General features: G+C 39.6%; 1 protein-coding gene across 3 annotated transcripts in view; it reads right to left on the bottom strand.

Moving 5' to 3' along the window:
- Positions 1-12620: 12620 nt before the first annotated feature.
- OSTC (oligosaccharyltransferase complex non-catalytic subunit) overlaps positions 12621-20673 on the bottom strand; it is an 8601-nt gene continuing 548 nt past the window's right edge. Inside the window, exons 2-4 of one of the 3 annotated variants that reach the window (XM_024206554.2) lie at positions 20578-20671; positions 17437-17634; positions 12621-13295 (exon numbers count right to left, since the gene is read on the bottom strand). In XM_024206554.2, coding sequence (XP_024062322.1) covers positions 13277-13295; positions 17437-17634; positions 20578-20671 — 311 coding nt within the window. In that variant the 3' untranslated portion in view covers positions 12621-13276. Of the gene's footprint in view, positions 13296-17432; positions 17635-20577; positions 20672-20673 lie in introns of those variants that run through there. The other 2 variants (XM_024206557.3, XM_024206555.3) reach the window with 2 other exon arrangements.

Below are 20673 nucleotides of genomic sequence, written 5' to 3'. Positions count from 1 at the left end.
CAAATATATGGGCCAAGTAACATCTTAATAAGCAGCAGAGATGAAGAAATTGAGTCTTCCAGTTGGTCTTGCCCTAATAGAGCAACCACAAGGGTCAATACTATTATATTTGTATCTCCACTCAGTGAGCCTTTAAAAAAAAAAAAAGAAAGAAAGAAAAAGAGAGAGAGACTATTGTAAGCTTTTTGGGGTCTCTCTGTGCTGCGTACTGATGGGAAGAAAAGCTGAGAGCCCCAATCTGAACTAGTACCTATGTTACCAGACTACAAATAATAGTAAGTGCACATAATTAACACATCCTACACACATGGAATTTGCAACTGGTACACTTCTACCACGATATAACGCTGTCCTTGGGAGCCAAAAAAATCTTACTGCGTTATAGGTGAAACCACGTTATAGCAAACTTGCTTTGATCCACCGGAGTGCGCAGCCCCGCCTCCCTGGAGCACTGCTTTACCGCGTTATATCCAAATTCGTGTTATATCGGGTGGCGTTATATCAGGGGAGAGGTGTAATTATAAGACCATTTCACATAAACAACATGAAAACAAAAATATCAAAACCTGAAGGTGGGATTGTCAGAAGCACTCAGCACGGGTCCAGTTCTGCTTCCATTGAAGCCACCAGGAGTTTTACTACAGACTTGGACAGGACAGAGTTAGATCCTACTTATAAATAAAATCAACAGCCATCTCAAGTGTCTGATACTTTAACTACTTATTGCCTACCTCAAGAATCTAGGTGCTTGATCTGATCTGTTCAGATTTGTCCTAAAATATTAATAAAAAAATAGGATACTGTAAGTGAGTCTACTCACAGCTAGACACATCCTCATGGCCAGACATGGCATAGCAGCTCTCTCGCTTCTCGAGCATTCCCCTGCCAATGGTCACTACAATGACAAGTTCAGTCACCATTTTAAGCCTACCCCTTTAAGGGTCACAGTTGTCCAAGCTAAGAGTCCCAAAATGTCTTTAGCACAAAGTCCTTCCGCCCTCTCTGGGGCTTTTCCTCAGAGCATCTCCAGGGCTTAGCCTGCAGCCCTCCTTCTAGGCTCAATAACCCTTGCAATGGGAGAGAAATCCAGTCTCACCCTCTTCTCAGGGTTCCAGCCCAGGGCCCTGTACTGAACAACAAGGTCTGCTTCTTTACCTGCACTGCCATTCCCCCTATGCCACTGCCTCCCTCACAAGACTGTGTAAGTTCCCTTCCAGGTTTCCCTGTCTCTCCCCAGCTTAATCAGGGTCTCTCCCAGGCCTCCTTGTCTGGAAAGCTTTCCTTGCTGCTCTGAACTGCCTACCTAACTCACACTCCAGCTCTTTACCCAGCTTAGCTTCATTACCACTTAAGCCTAGCTCTCCCTTCCATTAGGGCAGCCACCTTCAGATGGGGCTGATTCTGTAATCAGGTTGGCTTAGCCTGAGACTCTCCAGCCTGAGGGGTAATTCACCCTGTCCTATAACCTGGATTCAGTATGCCACTGCGTAGTATATATGTGCCAGAACTGTGCTCTAAGGGTCATAGGAGAATTTCCCCACTACTAGCATAGTGGAAGACCTCTATAATCAGTCCTATGATAGGCTGTTTGCAAGCCCTGGTGCAGGGGGCATGAGGCATGCGGAAGGGTGTTGGGAGATGAGACCCTAAGCAACCACATAGTCAATTAACATGGCTTCTGATGTGTTAGCCAGCATCTTAACAAGTGTTAAGAGTATTCTTCAGTCACGTGAAGCTACACTTGAGCAAACAGGATTGAAAAACAGTCCTTGCCTCTCAAGACAGGACTCTAGGGCACAGCTCCAGTCCTTATACACTGCCACAGTGGGATAGGGGCATCTGGTTAGGGGCTAGAATCTCTCCCTATATTTTTGGAGTCACATTTTAGGGCACCACAACAGCCCAGAATACTGACTGCCCAAAGGTGGCTTCATTCTGTGCTCCAGGAGGCACAGCCCCATGTTTCAATTATATAGAAGAGGGAAACCTAGATCCAAACCTCCATACTTTGAGCAAGTTTGATTAGGTTGGATCCAGATTCATTACTGGCCATGACTGTTTTCTGTAATGGGCCAAACCAAAATCCTAGAGTCAAAGACAGCATACAGTAGGGAAGCTTGATTCTCAGTCAGAATCTTAGCTTGGTGGCTTGGGTTTGTCTATGTACAGCTTCCTTTGGTGAATCAAATATCAGTAAACTCTGGAACTGCCATTCTAACCCTATGGGACACTGCAGCTTCTCTAGGAGCTTTTCCCTGTTGGGGCAGGGAATCACCAAGACATCCCTCTCGAGTCCAGAAGACAGTTTCCCCAGAAGATTGTCCTGGAAAGACTCCCCAGAAATAGACCTTCTTAATAGCTCCACGCTGTACTGATGAGCTAGAGTGAGCTCACATGAGCCCCTTATTAGCAGCTCCAGCCTTTTGAACCCATGAAGAATCTCAGTTTTCATTTAAAAAACCAAAAGTTAATCTCTAACCCTTTTCACTGTGCAAGAGCCTTGAAAATATAAAGCAATAAAAACTAATAGCAAAGGTGAATAGGAATATGCTGCTGGGATCCACTTCTGCAGTAGAAGGCCGGGGGTGAACTTTAAGATCCCCCACCACTTACAGACTTTGATTGAAAATGAATCAGGTAAGCTTGGGGGTGTACCTCAAAAAATAATATCACTGAACCTCCCCCAAATCCCTAAGCCAGGCGAGTGCACAGGACTGTAATGGTGGTGAACAAGAATCAGTTATGTTGGTTGCTAGACATCAGTGCAATGTTCTCCCTTGCACAAGATCTGCATTCAGGGCCTGATTCTGTATTTTTTCACTGGTGTAATTCCATTGATTTCAGTAGCATTACATCAAAATCCGTAATGCCCTTTTCTGGTGAGTATACACTTTACTCAATGACTTCCCCATTCCATATTCTATGTAAAAGACGGGGTCACTGAGTCAGGGCCAGATCCTACAAGGTGTTCTGCATGGGTGGACCTCTGTGCCAAGACAGAGCTCAGTGCAGGATCAGGGCCTAAGTGTGAAGTGAGTAAATAAAAAGTATGGCAACAATTTCTTACAGTGGGGAACGGGTCAGCTCAGAAGAGAAAACAAAGGGCTAATGTAATGGAAACTTTTCCATCGTTTGCTACGGAGCGTCATCTGTAAGAGAAAGACAGTATCTCCTAGAAAAGGTGAACAGAAAAATTCTGCGAAACCTAATATCTCCTGTAACTTTCTTCCTGTACAACCACTCCCCAATGCTGAACCTGATCTGTTATGTTTATCATTTTGAGTGGCAGCTAAATGAAGCACACTATGAGTTAACATGCTAGTCTCGCAGACTGTCTGTCCATATTCCGTGTGTTCAAGGAAGGGCATCTGATCAACAACACACAGACACAGTGAAAGGTTAGCTTGGGACAAGCAGCATAGCACAAACACATAGCGTCAGCAGGAAAATGGATTGGGCAGCAGTGGAGGGTGTGTCATGATTTGTTCCTAGGCAGAAAAAGGCTCAGAACCAAAACAGGGAGAAAGTTACTGGCCAGCAATTTGAATAAAGACCTGGGGGTTTAGAAAGCACTGACAATCTAATTAGTGTGTCAGCACTTTTCAGCAAATAGATCTCCAGGGAGGAGAGTGAGAGAAAAGGAGAAAAACTAAAGAGAAAGTAAAGTGGGGGTAAGGGGGGTCGGCGCTGGGGAGTTCTGAAAGGAACTTTTAAAACTAATACGAAACCTCAGCCTATTTGATGTATAGATTAGAACAGGTGAGGAGATGCAGGGAGGATTCAGAATGGAAAGAGATAAATAGTGGTGTCCCCCAGGGGTCTGTACTGGGACCAGTCCTATTCAACATATTCATAAATGATCTGGAAAAAGGGCAAAAATTGCAGATGATACAAAACTACTCAAGAAAGTTAAGTCCCAGGCAGACTGCAAAGAGCTACAAAAGGATCTCTCAAAACTGGGTGACTGGGCAACAAAATTGCAGATGAAATTCAATATTGATAAATGCAAAGTAATGCACATTGGAAAACATAATCCCAATTATACATATAAAATGATGGGGTCTAAATTAGCTGTTACCACTCAAGAAAGAGATCTTGGAATCATTGTGGATAGTTCTCCTAAAACATCAACTCAATGAGCAGTGGCAGTCAAAAAAGTGAACAGAATGTTGGGAATCATTAAGAAAGGGATAGATAAAACAGAAAATATCATATTGCCTCTATATAAATCTATGGTATGCCCACATCTTAAATACTGCATGCAGATGTGGTCACCTCATCTCAAAAAAAGATATATTGGACTTGGAAAAGGTTCAGAAAAGGGCAACAAAAATGATTAGGGGTATTGAACAGCTGTCATATGAGGAGAGATTAATAAGACTGGGACTTTTCAGCTTGGAAAAGAGATGACTAAGGGTGAATATGATAGAGGTCTATAAAATCATGACTGGTGTGGATAAAGTATTATTTACTCCTTCTCATAACACAAGAACTAGGGGTCACCAAATGAAATTAATAGGCAGCAAGTTTAAAACAAACAAAAGGAAATATTTTTTTACACAATGCACAGTCAACCTGTGGAACTCCTTGCCAGAGGATGCTGTGAAGGCCAAGACTATAACAGGGTTCAAAAAAGAACTAGATAAGTTCATGGAGAATAAGTCCATCAATGGCTATTAGCCAGGATGGGCAGGGATGATGTCCCTAGCCTCTGTTTGCCAGAAGCTGGAAATGGGCGACAAGGGATGGATCACTTGATGATTATCCTGTTCTGTTCATTCCCTCTGCGGCACCTGGCATCGGCCACTGTCGGAAGACAGGATATTGGGCTAGATGGACCTTTGGTCTGACCCAGTATGGCCATTCTTACGTTCTTATGATGATTCCCCATTAAACAGTTCAAGAAATGTAAAAATTTATTCATTTTCCCAAAAATTCTGCTACAATTTTTTTTTTTAGTATTCCAAAGGGTTGGGGGGGGGGGGACATAAAACCCAACCAACCAACCAAGCAAACAAACAAAAAAACCAACCAAAATATTTCACTTGTTTAAAATGTTTGGTTTTACTGAAAACTTTCACCTAACCAATATTTTTGTGGGTTTTTTTTCCAATTTTTTGTCACAAAGGACATTTCCCATAGGAAATTCTATTTTGACAAAAAAGCCATTTTACACTGAATAACATTTCAGCTATCAAACTATGAAAATTTTTGACCAGCTCTAGTAAATATTTACTGCTGAAATTAACTCCTAGCCGCAGCATATGAAAGCCACTAGTTCTCTCATTGAGGCAAAGGAGTTGGAATTAGAAGGATCTGCATTTTATTCCTTACTCTGCCACTGAGCTGTTTCATGACTTTGGGCAAGTCACTCTTTGCTTCAGCTTCCCCATCTGTAAAAGGGCCATAACAACAGTTACTTACCTCACAGGCACAGTGTGAGGCTTAATTCACCTTTGTTTGTGAAAGGCAGAGTATTAGGAGGGAGGCCAGATCTATCTCACAGGCACTGTAGCACATGTTCCAAAGTGTAAGATGTACACACATATTCCTTCACAGACTGCCCCTTTCTCTCCCAGTTTCTGTTTATTATGTGTATATAAGACATACTCATCATGGGCTGTCATTTAGTTCCCCATTCAACTCAGTGGAAAGGCTCCCATTGACTTTGATGGTAGTTGGATGAGTCCCTGAGTGTCTTCAACAAAGCACCTCAGAATTTGGCCTTTAATGAGTTGGTATATCAAAAAGGAGGTTTTCATATTACTCCTAGAGAAAGGCCCGAACTGAAAAGTGTGAGACTCCGGTCTTAGCGTGAACTTTTTCAAAACCTGATTGTGTTCAGATCTAGTGTTTTAGTCTGGCAATTATAGAGACAGAGATTGGCTATGATATTCAATACACATTCAATGTGGCTGAATTTTCAAATAAGCCTTAATCTCCCTGCTAATTTGTATTTGTGGTGTACTAAAATCAAAGTCTGTGGGTCTTACATTTCAGCTTTGCATATGCAAATTTGATAGCTAAATGGCCAAGTTTTTTGGCACTCGAAAACACGTAAGCACAGATTTAGAAAAAAATCTGACCCATTATAAATGGAAAATTCATCAGCAATGTTCCTTTCTGGTAATTTCATTGCCTCTTAGTGGCAGGAGGATGGTTATATGGTTAAAATGCAGGACTAGGAGATAGAATCCCAGTCTCCTATGCCCCGCTCATTCCCAGATGTTCTATGACCTTGAGCAAGTCAAATAACATCACTGCATTTCAGCTTTCTTGTCTACAGAATATGTGTAATACTACTTACCTGCTCACCAATGTATTAATTTAATCAATCTTTGGAAAGAAATTTGAGATCCTTGGATAGAAGGGTAAGGCAGTCTTCTTATTCTGTGTCCCCTTTGGCCCTAAAGATCACTCTCCAGTGGTAAATTTTGGGCAAGAGTTTGTTGAGAAAGAGGCAGAGAAAACATTTCAGTATGAATTGTCAGTCGGAAAGATCTCAACAGCTCAATTATGTTTGAAAACTCAGCCACAAGTTGTTCAAAGAGAAAATTTGTTCTCATGTTTGTACTCTTAAGAAGCAGAAAGATGTGTTAAATACTTTGTATTTGTTTTACAAAATCAGACAAAAAAATTAGTGTTTCATTGCCCTTCAGTACTTTTCTACATCTTTTTAAAGGAGTTTCTTCTCTCCAGCACCTCTGTATTCTCAGGAGGTAGGGGAATAGCATTGTAGTGAGCACCATCCAGTGGTCAACAAAGATTTGGACTGATGTTTCATATTGCAGATACACACATTTATATAAAGCTGAAAAGTTACAGCTCGAAACATAGTAAAGGTGGGGTTGATGGTGCTGCCAGAGTTACTGGAAGGTAGAAAAATATTTTTATTTGGCCAGCTGCAGACACTTTTAGAATTTTGAAGTAAAACAAAAAACGTTATTTTCAACAGGACTGCCTCTGCCAGTAGCTGAATAATGTCTTAATGTTTTTAGTAGTGGGTGTTTTGGGGTTCAGTCTTTCTCTGGTTCCATCTACACCGAGCTTTCAACAAAATTTAACAACCATGCTTAAGCACAGTTTGAGCTGCCATGGTCAGAGACATGGTTATGGTTTGCTGAGGCAATGTCGCCATCTCTGATTTACCTAAGTGGGATACCTTAACTAGAGCATGAGTTTTGAGACAATTTCTACAATTGGCTTTGTCCACACTGCTGATCCACAGCATGTCAGATGAGGCTGGTTCAGCCACAACCTCATTTAAACCATAACTAAGCATGGCTGTTAAATTCATTTGAAAAATTACAGGACTTATTCGCCTCTTACTTACACTGGCACATCTCCATGGATTTCAATAGAGTTTACTCTGGAATGACACCAGTGTTAGGTGAGAGGAGAATCTGTTTAGGGACAGCAATGATATAAGCTATGACTTCAGCAAGTATCAAAAGATCGAACTTGGCAGGAGCTGATGTTTATTTAAATTTCTCCTGACTAGGTTACAAAACCAAATATTGATTTAATTTAGTTTACCATAATCATTGTTTTACCTGTACAAGGAACAGTGATTTAAATGGTTAGGTGGCACCCGACACATAGTTAACCTGTGGAACTCATTGCCAGGGGATGTTGTGAAGGCCAAAAGTATAACTGGGTTCAAAAAAGAACTAGATAAGTTCATGGAGGATAGGTCCATCAATGGCTGTTAGCCAAGATGGTCGGGGTATAACCCCATGCTCTGGGTGTCCCTAAACCTCTGACTGCCAGAAACCAGGAGTGGAAGACAAGATTGGATCTCTCCAAAATAGAACTTCGGGGGGTGTACAGATCAGAGCTATCAGACACTGACTAAAACAGGATACTAGATTAGATGGACCAGTGATATGACCTAGTACGGCAGTTCTTATGTTTTGATATCTTTAAGAAGGAAGCCTGAAGGAACATTCCTTGCCCCTGCTTTTCTGAACTTGTGCGTTTCCTGTTTATACCTTGTCTGCTGTGTATACTACTCTTCCGTTATTTTATGCATTTTCTGTTTGTTCCATTATGTACAGTGATATACTAGCCATGCCCGTTAAATATTCAATTGTTTTTCTAAAACTAACAACTAAATTACATTGCAAAGAAATTTAAGAACTTTCAGCTTATCAATTAAAAGGTGTTTTAAGTCCAAGACCAGGAAAGGAAAGTCTGCTTTTTAAGAGGCATTGCTAGAGGAAAGGAGTTTGGACACTGCAGTGTCTTTGCTAGATCCCTAGTGTATTGGGTTACGATGCACTTGATTTCTGTTGTTTTCAGGATGATTCATGCAAGAAGCACCACAGAGACAATGAGGGGAGTGGAGCTATAAAAACATATCGATACCAGGTAACTAAGAGAGAAGACAGGAGCAGTCAAGGGAACAGAGAATGGCAAAGGGGCTAGGGAGCCTGAAATAGGATTAGAGGAGCCAGGAGGCACTGAGGTTATGTCTGCACTTGGTGCTGAGAGGCGATTCCCAGCTGACAAACATACCTGCTCTAGCTCTGCTCAAGCTAATGTGCCAAAACAATAGCACTGTAGCTTTATAGACCAGTAAACCTTTTGAAAACATGCTTCTGCAGGTTATCCCTCCATGTAAACTTTATTCAAGCTGTGAGTAAGGTGATGGAGCATGGAGCTTCCTTCACCCCCCGACTCATTCTGCCCTCACTGGCATTAGCTAAAATGCAAATTGTTCTCTTTCCTGCCATCTCCTCCTCCTGCTGTCTTGATGGTCCTGTTTACTGCTTGTATGTAAACTGAGGCAAACCCCCATTTCTTTGTTTAGGACAGACCTATTTAACATCTTTACATAGGCAAAGCCATCTGGTCTTGAACATATTCTAGTAACATCATATGGGGGAATTCAGAACTTTACGTATAACGTTGCTCCATACATTTTGCTGTTGTATTATTGACCAGCCAGTTATTAATTTTTAAACAATACCTCACAAGGCATATTTTGTTCAAAGATTATTAGGTGCGTAGGGTGTGAAATATCTGGGTGCTTTAGGTCACACTCACAGGGTTCCATTCACTTCCACCAGTGCTAGCATTTTACACCCACTTTATGCAGAGCGTAACACAAAGTGCACAGCAGTGGTGGATCAGGCCCAATGTGAGCAAGAGCAATGATAATTATTACATCATTTTTCTTGGATTAGGCATAACAACATCTACATAAGTGTTGCAGTGGATACCTATCGTAGGTACTTTTTATGGCCTTAATTACCACACTGAGTGCCTCTCAATCTTTAATGTATTTATCGTCACAAGGTCCATGAGGCAGGGAAGAACTATTATCTCCATTTTATAGATGGGAACTGAGGCAAAGAGACTCAGGCTTGGTCCACACTTACCCCCCAAGTCGAAGTAAGGTATGCAAATTCAGCTACGTGAATAACGTAGCTGAATTCGACATACCTTACTTCGAACTTACCGCGGTTCAGACGCGGTCCACACGCGGCAGGCAGGCTCCCCCGTCGACTCCGCGGTACTCCTCTCGTTGAGCTGGAGTACCGCAGTCGACGGGGATCACTTCCTGGTTCGATTTATCGCGTCCAGACCAGACGCGATAAATTGAACTCGGAACTTCGATCCCCAGCCGCCGAACTAGCGCGGCAGTGTAGACCAGCCCTAAATGACTTGCCTAAAGCAAGCAAGTAGCATTAGTATGTGGAAGAGCAGAGATTGGACCCGTCTCCTGAGCCTCAGACTAGAACTCTAGAAACCACCCTCTCTCAAGACCATTACAAATAGCAATAGGCTGCCTTGATGGCAGCACAGAGTTAAAGAGTTTTTACTTCCACTTAATTTGAAAGGCACAGCTTCTTCCCAGTGACACAATTTAAGCACAAAGACCATGTGCCAAAATCAACTGAAATTCTACTCCCTATTTCAACAGATGCCTGCTGTTGTCTTGGCAAAGTCAATTAGGCCTAAATTTTCAAATGGGCCTGTTAGATACCCAAAACTAACTAGTGACACAACAGGCTTAATTTTTAGAGGTTCTAAGCACCCACCGTTCTCACTAACTTCAGTTGGCGCTACAGACACTTGGCATTTGAAAGTCAGGGACTGGGCACCCACAGATTCACTATATTAGTGGACACTTTTGAAATGGTAAGTTGTAGCGTCAGTGTCAGTTTCCGCATTATAAAGAGGAAGGCTTGCTTCCTTCCTTGGGTAATGAAAAGATTGATGTTTGTCAATTGCTCTGCAGAAGAAGGGCACTAGTTAAGAATTTTTTACTCAAATTTACTGACTTGTTTTTAAGTTGGCATATGATCCATGCAGGTTTTAACATTCATTGGCTTGAATCTTAGATTTCTATACAAACTCATGCCACAGTCAAAATCTGTCATGTTAGGATATTAACATGAAACACTTAGTATTTATTACTGCACTTGGAATGAGGATGCAGTAAACTGGGCTGGTATAACACAGAGTAAGATACTGTAAGTACTACAGTTAAGAGTTTATAGTGCTGTTAAATTCAAATATGATCCATGAATTGGGAAATTACAATTAACTAAAAGATTTAGAAATAAATTTGGCCTCATTGGAGGTGTGCAAATAAAGTAGTCTACGCAATTATACCCTTCCCTGTACAGTAATGTGCATACTTGTGTATTTTACAAACCTTTGTAAAAAATTTATGCCATACATTTTAATTACTTATAATCCCCATGCACTGGGACTAGCAAAGATGCCGGTGTATTTCAGAGTTAAATTTATTCCAGATTAGTCATGAAACTTACTTACAAACTCTACACTATTAAAAAGTCATTAGACTTACTGTAATGTCTTTATCAGCACATCTTTCAAACCACATAAACTTGTTTTTCAGAAGGTTGATTCAATGCCACAAATACACCATATCCTACTTCTAATCTATAATTCTCAGCAGGCTGGGGTAGTAGAAAAAAGGAAGTCAGGACAGTGCCCAGACTTTATAACCACACTTCTAAGCAGTGTATCCATATTTAATTCTCAACACTATTACCAGTCTAATACCTCTCACCTTGCTTGGTGTGCTGAAGTGATTTCCCAATAGTTTACCCCGGAGGATGCAAGAGTTCCAAATTCAAGTCTATTTCTAGCACAGCAGCCTAGGAGGGAGAGTCTTTTTTTTTTTTTAATTTGAACATAGGAGGAGTTCTTAATTTGACTGCCACTAAGTTTCTATCAAAGCAGATTGAAAATGCTGTTTACATCAAGCTAGTAAATAGCCGTATCTTTATTTCCCACTATGGAGAGATGTTTTCCTGTTACCAATATCTTTACTGTAATGCAGCTTTTCAGTCCTCTTTTCGATGAACTCTGACAGGTTCTCTCCCATCATATACTTTAGGATGGGGTAATCTAGACAAAAGGTAAAGCCAAATTTTTTTTGTACAATTTTCTTGCACTCATTTGTACATTTTCTTGAATAACCCAAAACCAGGCACATGAAGCTATCTGCTGATGCGTACAGTAAACAGCATACAATTTTACAACATACACCCATTCACATAATTGAAGAGTCAGATGAGATACAGCAATGCTTCTCCTTTACAGTTTGTTTGGTACACTACCTCACAGGAGAAACCTCTAAAGACCATGCCAGAATTGAACCAGTTTCAGTCCTGCACTGATGCTTTACCGACCAAACTACTCCCATTTCTGCATCGTGTATCCCACCTCTGGGCTCTCTTATTATTCCCCTCATCTGTTTCTTTCTGCTCTCTCTCCTTACAGCAGAGCATAATAGCTGGTCTGTACCGGTCCTGTAAATAGTACTTTCCCCACTAAGACTGTCAATACCACAGGGATACAAACAACACACTTGGAAAAATGCAGGATTCCTGTAATCATAAGCATCCATCAGAACTCACTCATAGCTTTAAAAAAAAGGTAACTGCACCAACCATCCTGATAGAAAAAGGCGTAGCAAAACAAATGAATGTAGTGACGATTACATAAACATAATAGAAGGAACGAGTGGAAAGCTTGCTTCTCATGATGGCATGTCAGGTAGTAGATGTTAAACACGAAGATCTCAAAAACTGTAGGCATACTGAGGTCCTAAACAGAATGATGGCTCCCAGTGACAGAATTAATTTCTGAATCCAGAGGATAACATAGTACTTTGAACACTTGTGACTAGGTAAAGGACCTTGCTGTGATTTTAGACAAAGATTGTTCCTTCTCACAGAGAGAAGCAATGCATGATCTGCACAAATGTTAACAATTAGAGGAATGAGATTATTTCCTCTCAATGTGTATACACTAATCAAAGAAAAATAAGTTGGTGTCTGTCCCTAGCCAATATAAAACAAAACCAAAAGCCTCCAAAGTAATTCAATAACACCTTGTTATTGGTAATGGTGTACCATTTCGATACAATGCATGCCTGAGAAGAACTGCAGGCTCTGGTGAACTTACGAGAGACAGTTACAGTTGCCTCCTACAGTTTACAATATCACTATCCAATAAAAGATACATTAAGTAAACAACCGTTGTGTAGTAGCATTGTTACTGCAGAACCTACAGAATAGATTGTGTACGATTTGTAAAGATTACTCTGTTTTAGAAATCACACAAAATGCAAGTGGTTTAGTAGAAAACATGTTTAATTTGGCTCCTTTCATACACTGTTCCAAAAACAAATTCACTCACACAATGTTGTATCCAGTGTACATCTGGATTTGTTAATGCATTGCCATGAATATCAAGGCAATTGGTGCCTTAGAAATAACTTCACTAGACACAGTGTGTTTGATAGTAAAGCATCACCAAAAGACTTCTCTCCAGGTATAAACTTGGTACGGGGCAGGCCACAGGAAAAAAGGCCAGAGTGCTGCACACTTTAAAATCAGGAATTGTAAAACATTTGCCCAATATCTCAGTCAAGTTAAGGGAAAAAACGAGGAGGGGAAAAATACCAGTTTTACATTTTATAGTGAATTGTTTCAAGATACAAATTCAGACCTAAAGCTAAGTAACAGTTCAGTAACTTTTTCTTTTTTTAAAGACAGAAATAGACAAGTGATAAAATGCTGTTTTAAAAATACACCAACCACTGGTAATGATGGTTTTTATTTATGAAAGGAGACAGTTGGAAGCACTTCTTGCACTTGCTGGTTCGCGTAACTAGACCTTTCTTGTGTCTTCTTGTAGGGGACAGTATAATTTTGATAGATTGCTTGTTTTTAAGCTCTTCATGAAGAGAAGCAAATCCATTTTGTGCTTGCATATATCACACCAGGCACTAACCCATCAAGTATCCCCTACAGGACAAAATAAAAGTTAAGAGAGAGAAGTTAGGAGCACAGCACATCTAAACTGAACAGATTACAATTTTCAAGATAAAGCTATATCAGGTTACCAGTGTACTCATTTGTCAGACTTAAACAATTGAAAAAGTTATAAAAAAAAATCTTAATGAGAAAACAATAAGGAACAACAAACAGTTAGCTAAAATGACTGTGCAAGCCTTAATTAATGTTATGGTATAGACCTTCACTAGAAACATCGTCAATGGATACTTATGAAACTTTCCACTCAGTTAAAACTTAATGAGACTATTCCATATTCAAATTTTCACCAGAACACACAATCTATTCCTGTGGTGTATGCGATATATTAATGCAAGTTTAGTTCCACAATTCCAGAGCCTCTTAAGAATATAATTTTCAAAAACAGAAGACCAAGGGATAAAGTTGTTCATAAATAACCATACAATAAAGTATGGATCCAAGGATTCTTTCTGTTCTCCCTGTTCTAGGTTAATTAACTGGAGTTTAGTTATAATTAGGTCTCAGGTCCAAAAATCTGATTTTACTAGCTGTCAACCAGATTATTCTCCAAGGTGAACTCCTAACATTGGCTTGTGGTTGAAATCAGTTGCAGTTGCCCCTAGATCAACTTCTCTAAATACAAGTTTCGAGTTGGTCTGTATAAAATTAAGATAGCTACTCCCTGCAATTGTCTGAAATTTAAAGAAATGGAAATTCAGTTTACACTTCTAACATTTTATAGTAAAGCTCAAACTGGCATCTTTGTTGTGCTGTTCTGGTAACATATGCAAACAAGCGCTGTAATGGTGGGAAACACTTTTGGCACTGTTGGAATATTTAAAACACCAACTCTGTGTCCTTAAAAAAAGGCTACATCTTTGGTCATTTGAAACACGCCTTAAAATCCTGTCTTATTTCTGATCTTTCATCACATTCATGTCCATGGAGGGTTTATGTTTATCAACCAAAAAACAAAAACAAAAAAACCCTCCCTAACCAAAAAGGAAATTTTCATTTGATGAATATTAAAGATCAAAAACTTTCAGAAGTGTAATCTGGGAAGTTTATAGTCCTCTCAAGTCCATCCACAGAGGTCTCAATAACCATCACATTGGGTTTTTTAATAAGGATTTTATAAAGAATCCTGTAAATCGTTCCTTGGAAGAAATTTCTTCCATTCCTTTTTACCAACTTGTAGTAGTCTGGGAAATTTCTCCTTCACTGGCACACTATTACCTACTGTAGATAGGGATCTAAATGAAGAGAATCACGGCAGCTGTGCTTGGGTGTAGGTAGTTATAGCCAGGTGGCCGAGAAGATATCCCAGCAGGCTGGCAAGGGACTTCTATACTAGCAAATCAAAGGGGCGCCTTCATATACCAGCATTTCCTGGCCTTAGTGTTTGTGCCATTAACTGCAGAGAAACTTGCTGAGAGATTCAAGGGTGAGACTGGCTCAAACAGGAACCTGCTCTGCTGACTAGCTTGAGCACTCCACCCTCCACCCCCATTTTACTTTGATATAATCACTGGAACAGATTTAGTCTATTATTCTCAACCTAGCCTTTATCATCATAAATTCTGGAAGCCTTTATTATATTTTGTGAAAGGTTCTGCATTTGTGCTGCTCACATAGTCTATCAATTACAAGATCCTACATCAGTCAGCCCAAACTGGTATAATTCAGCCCCAACTTTTCTCCTTTCCTGTCTCCTCTAACTTCCACTTCTTCAATGAACTAAGGTAACGTAACGGCTGAGACACACACGTCTTACAGAGTAGCTGTATATTATTGCAACCCTTGTCCTTCCTTTCCCCAATTTCTCCTTGTCGGTCTATGGTTCTCACGTCTTGAATCATGTCTGAACCACAACATTTCAGAACAAGGACTGTCTTTACTTGTTTCTCTGAGGCATCTAGCACAATTCTGTGTGTTTGAAAATCAGAGCAAAAACAGAAGGGACAGCTTAAGTCTATTATTGTGAGTATAACTACAACAACAACAGGAATCATGATTTAACCTGTATGTATTAGTTTTTAGATTTTAAACCTGTGGTTCTCAGATGCAAAACAAGAATGATGTCCACATTAATCAAAAACAATGTACTGAATACCACCAGAATACAAAGGCTTTTCTGTGCCTTGAGTAATTTAGGAACTGCCTGCCTTTCAATAAAAGTAAAATTCAGTGTCGTGTCCTGTATCAGATAAGTCTTGTTTTCATTAATGAGGATTTAGCAAGTTATTTGGCAGTCATATGTGACAAACTTTCCCTTAGGCAAGATATTCCTGAATATTAAATAATCAGTGAACAAAAGCCTGTAAGGAAATGAACTGAAATGATACAAAGTCAGTACCTCATGTAAAACCTTTGTTATTGTTAGAACATATGTCTAAGCCACAAATGAGTCTTATAAGATTTCCTTCCTATTCTTCAGAGTTTCTCAAACATGACCATGAACTCTTGAGACCAGCCACATTTGATTAAAAAAATAAATCTATTGTATGCTGATGCTTCATGCTGCATTGCTACACACTGCCAGGAAACCCAACACTTGCACTTTATGGGCCAGTAATTATATTGGAGAGGAGATTTAGTGACTCTCCAAGAAATGGAGAATGACCATATCATTATTTAAAAACAAAAACCAAAAACATCTCCTGCCAGTTAATTCATGGAGTGGTTTTAACAGTGGCCCTCAAAGAAACTGCTGCTGTTGGCAGCTCTAGAGGTCATAGTGGGGTTAAGAAGTGGGAAGGGAAGGAGAAAAGAAAGGCAGGCAGCAAAAATAAAATGAATTCATTATAAGCTACTGGATAGACTGGAAAACATAGAATCAAGAAGCTCGAAAGCCCTGTCAGTAAATACATGCAAGAACAAAGATTACTCTACCTTCCTTGGAAGATTGTTCTAGAGCCTGTGAAAAATTTCCCAGATAGCCTCAATTTTCCTTTTTAATTTTCACCTTGTTATACCCCTAATTCATCTCCCATCCTCCCAATGCTTAGCTATTTATGCTTCTTTCCAAAGCCTGTGCTGGCTTTTAGCCAACCTGTATAGATTAAGTCTTTTAATCTTTCCTCAAAATCCAACCCAGCCAGTCTAGAATCAAACTGTATTGTAGCTATGATTTCTGACAGGGAGCTTGTCACTCCCTGCACAACATGATGTTTCAGAATGGGCAGACCCAAAAACGTCACACCTCACTAAAGAGGGCAAATTCCAATTTTAACTAAAACACCTTAAAGCAAAGCTGTGAATGTTTAATCTACACCAATTTTTTTTTTTAAAACATAACTTATCCTTGCTTCAGATGTAGTGCTTTGTAAACTTAGCTGGGATCCTAGAAATCTGTTTGCCACAGAAAAATGTGGAATATGCATTTTTACAGAGATTCTTTAGTTTTTACATTTTGTGAAAAAAATGTAAACTTATTAACTAAATTTTACTGATGAAAGTACCAGTGCCACTTATTCAATGGGCGCAACCTCCTCTCTTGTGGTTGATTTTTGAATATGCTGACCGCCCGAGCCCTTGCCACAGTCAGTCCTGGGCGGCTGGTGGTTCAGTTGGTATAATACAGAGAGCCAGGTAATGGAGGCCCAGATAAACGTGGTTCTACTATACATAGCTAAACACACTCCAATACACTGCTTTGGCATATAGAGGTTACTCAATGACTTATAGGGGTGTGTATTTTAATGCATCTCAAATTTCACTTCAGCCTCCAGGACTAACTCAGAAAGTGAGTAATGTTAATATAAAAGCAATTTTTGCTTTTTATTTTGTGCGTTAAAAAAACAATTTTCTGAAAATATAGAAAGCAGACATAGAAATATTTGGTATATGTAAGAAATACAAAATTGCAATTCTATTAATTTTATTATCATAATGATTGATAGCACTGGAAGGCTTCGAACTTGCTTAAAAAATGTAAATATACCAATAAAACATTGTGTTCAACTGATACCTATATTTATAGTGGCTAGGGAAACTGAAGTTCAGCATTCCACTTTAATTGTGGAAAAAAAAAAACATACAAATCTGTGATTTATCACAGAAAACTAGGATCCCTGCTTATCAGTAACAGAAAGGAAGGGGAGAACAGCATGAAATGTACTAAATAACTTACGGCAATTTCATCCGCATGAAAACTCTTGCCATGAAGAAGCTCAACAGGACGCTGACAAATCCAATAAAAAGCAACAGAAATCTATTGAGCTTTGGAATATTTGGTGCATTGGATCGGTCCAGAATTATGAAGCCTAAGCCTCCCATTGTGAAAAGGAAGCTGGATGCGAGTCCTTCCATAATATACTGTCCATTTACTCTGGGGGAAGAAAAAAAAAAAAAAAGGAGTAAAAGATGTTTCAGTGGAACACCAGTCCCTCAAGGTATTATTTCCACTTCAAGAGCTAGCTATTTAGTATAATATTTTGATCTGATTCCAATTTACAAAAATCCAGGACAGTTCATTTTGATGTTTACACACTTAGCCCCAGCAACATGTGTTATGTTCCACTGTCTCCTGATATGAAGTCAATCATGATAAGGGATGAATATAAAATTTAGCTCCTGGATCAGTACTTTGCAAGTGCTTTTAATCATGAGTATTCATAAAAGGGTAATGTAACTGTATGCAAAACCACCACATTTTATACATTTCTTTATTCAGAATTTTAGATATGAGTGGTAATTTCAAATGTATCTTGGTTGAAAGCAAAAATAAGTTAACAAATGAATGTAAGTAGGGGCCCAAGACTTCGACTGTTGAGCTTTCAAGTTTGTTTCCCAACCCAGTGCTTAGAAGACAAACCCCGAATTCCAGTCACTGCAAGAAGAGAAGTGTTATTTAAGTCAATATCAAGGGAGGAATTGTGTCTCCTTGTTCTAGCACAGCATTAGGAGTAAGGTGCGCTAGACCAGTGGTTCTCAAACAGAGGTCCGGGGTCGCCTGGGGGATCACAAGCAGATTTCAGGGGGTCTTCCAAGCAGGACCAGCATTAGACGTGCTGGGGCCCAGGGCAGAAAGCCAAAACCCCACCTAATGGGGCAGAAGCACGGGGCTCTGAGCCTCGCCACCCAGGGCTCAAACCAAAGCCTGAGCAACTCAGCTTCACAGGGCCCCCTGCAGCGTGGCGCCCTGGACAATTGCCCTGCTCGATACCCGCCCTGGTTTTTATATGCAGAAAAACAGTTGTTGTGGAACAGATGGGCCATGGAGTTTTTACAGCATGTTGGGGGGAGGGGAGAGGCTCAGAAAGAAAAAGGTTGAGAACCCTGGCACTAGACTGCATTCTCATTTCTGTCACTGCATGATTTTGGATAAGTCCCTTAATACATCCATGCCTCAGTTTTCCAATTTGTAATACAGGTTTACACCACCATCTTGATAAAGCACTTTGCTGGAAGGATCTACAAGGGAGCAGAGCATTTCATATTAGTATCTAATCTTGATAAATAGTCTAATCTTTTACACTGTTCTTCCTCATGACTTTCACTAAAGTGCTCCCACCTTCCTGGAGCAATGTGATTCATGTATGCTGATAACAGCCCACCTTAACTGATTACTCTCATTATAGTTAGTATGGCAACACTCACTTTTTCATGTCCTCTGCGTGTGTGTATGTATCTATCTATCTATCTTTCTTCCTATTGTATTTTCCACTGCATGCATCCGATGAAGTGGGTTTTAGCCCACGAAAGCTTATGCTCAAATAAATGTGTTAGTCTCTAAGGTTCCACAAGTATTCCTCGTTCTTTTTGCTGATAGACTAACATGGCTACCACTCTGAAACGTGTATATTGCAGTGCCCCAAAGAAATCTGAGGCATATATTGGAAGCCGTTCATTCTGAGCACAAACTATACACAAAAAATTCCCAGAGAGTCAAGAGTAACAATGAGAAACTACTATGTATTTTATGATCCATTTATTTATTTAACAGTGTCAGCTCTTTTTTTTACAATGAGGTACCTTAGTTAAAAAAACAAAAAACAAAAAAAGCCCCATCATTCTCTGCAGGAATTAAGGATAACCAGTCCAGACAGTCAAAATCCAGAGCTCTGTAAACTACTCCTTAATCGTCTCAACTAACTTCTGACTAAATTAGTTTCACCTCTAATAAAATTTTAGATTCTAAGCAAGAAGCATCTGCTGAACTAATTTTGAAGGACAGACACTGTAGATTTAGGTTTCAAACTGAACAAAATCTGGCCCTAAACTACAAGTTACTCCATATGGGTGGTCCCCTGCACTCATGCAAAATAACTAAGACCTTGATCTTGCAAATTATCAAAATCCATCATTTTATTTTGGGTTCACAAACTGAATGCAAATTATGGATATGAGTTCCACAGTTTATTGCTGTTGAGAGTAATTAGAAAAATAAGGTTTGTGGTTTGCCCTTACAGCAGAACTTGATGTGGAACAGAAAAATGGTCATTCAAAATAGTAGAAGAGAGTTTGGGATAGAAAAGAAAGTGAAAGCTAGCTAAAGACAGGTTATATTAATACACACAACTAGACTGGGGTATTCAGTTTTAATTGTTACATATTTGCAACCACCCACTGTTCCTTTCACAAACAAGCACACAAAAATCTTTCACCCATTATTAAACAAGAAGTTTAACAGAAAGGAAAAATATAAAAACACATTACATAACTGGTGTATTCTGACAAGTAATTAAAAAGATATTATAGTTATGAAATATGATCAAATATAGCTTGTTACGAATCTTGACTTCTACTCATGAAAATTAATTAGTATCTACCAGAAATTTCATTCCTTGTAATGCAAAAATGTAATTGATAAAAATACAAAAAGATATCTATTAAAATTTCACACAATAAAAGTCAAATCCTTCCAAGCCTATATATAAAATATACCTCTACCTCGATATAACGCTGTCCTCGGGAGCCAAAAATTCTTACCGCGTTATAGGTGAAACTGTGTTATATTGAACTTGCTTTGATCCACCGGAGTGCACAGGCCCGCCTCCCTGGAGCACTGCTTTACTGCGTTATATCCAAATTAGTGTTATATTGGGTCGCGTTATATCGAGGTAGCGATGTATACTGTGGATATTTAAACAATTCATTTGCAAATGAAGGCTCCAATCAGTGCAATCAGATTCATATTTGTGGATCCTGGGGCCATCAGAGAGCACAGCTGAAGTCAATGGAGCTCTACAAGAGCATTGTGGTTCACTTGCATTCATTTGTTTGCAGGTCAGGGAGAGACCATTCGATTATGACAAAGGATAATTTCTACCTGTATGCCAAGAAGGCCACTGGTCTCTGATGTCCATGTTCATCTGTCATAGACCCAACACTGGGAGGTTCTACAATCACATCATAGATTATTCCT

Source organism: Terrapene carolina, unplaced genomic scaffold, assembly GCF_002925995.2.
Source record: "Terrapene carolina triunguis isolate 2854851 unplaced genomic scaffold, T_m_triunguis-2.0 Scaffold706, whole genome shotgun sequence".
Lineage (NCBI taxonomy): Eukaryota > Metazoa > Chordata > Testudines > Emydidae > Terrapene > Terrapene triunguis.
Note: the sequence above shows the minus strand (reverse complement) of the source record. Positions and strands in the feature narration are given on the sequence as shown.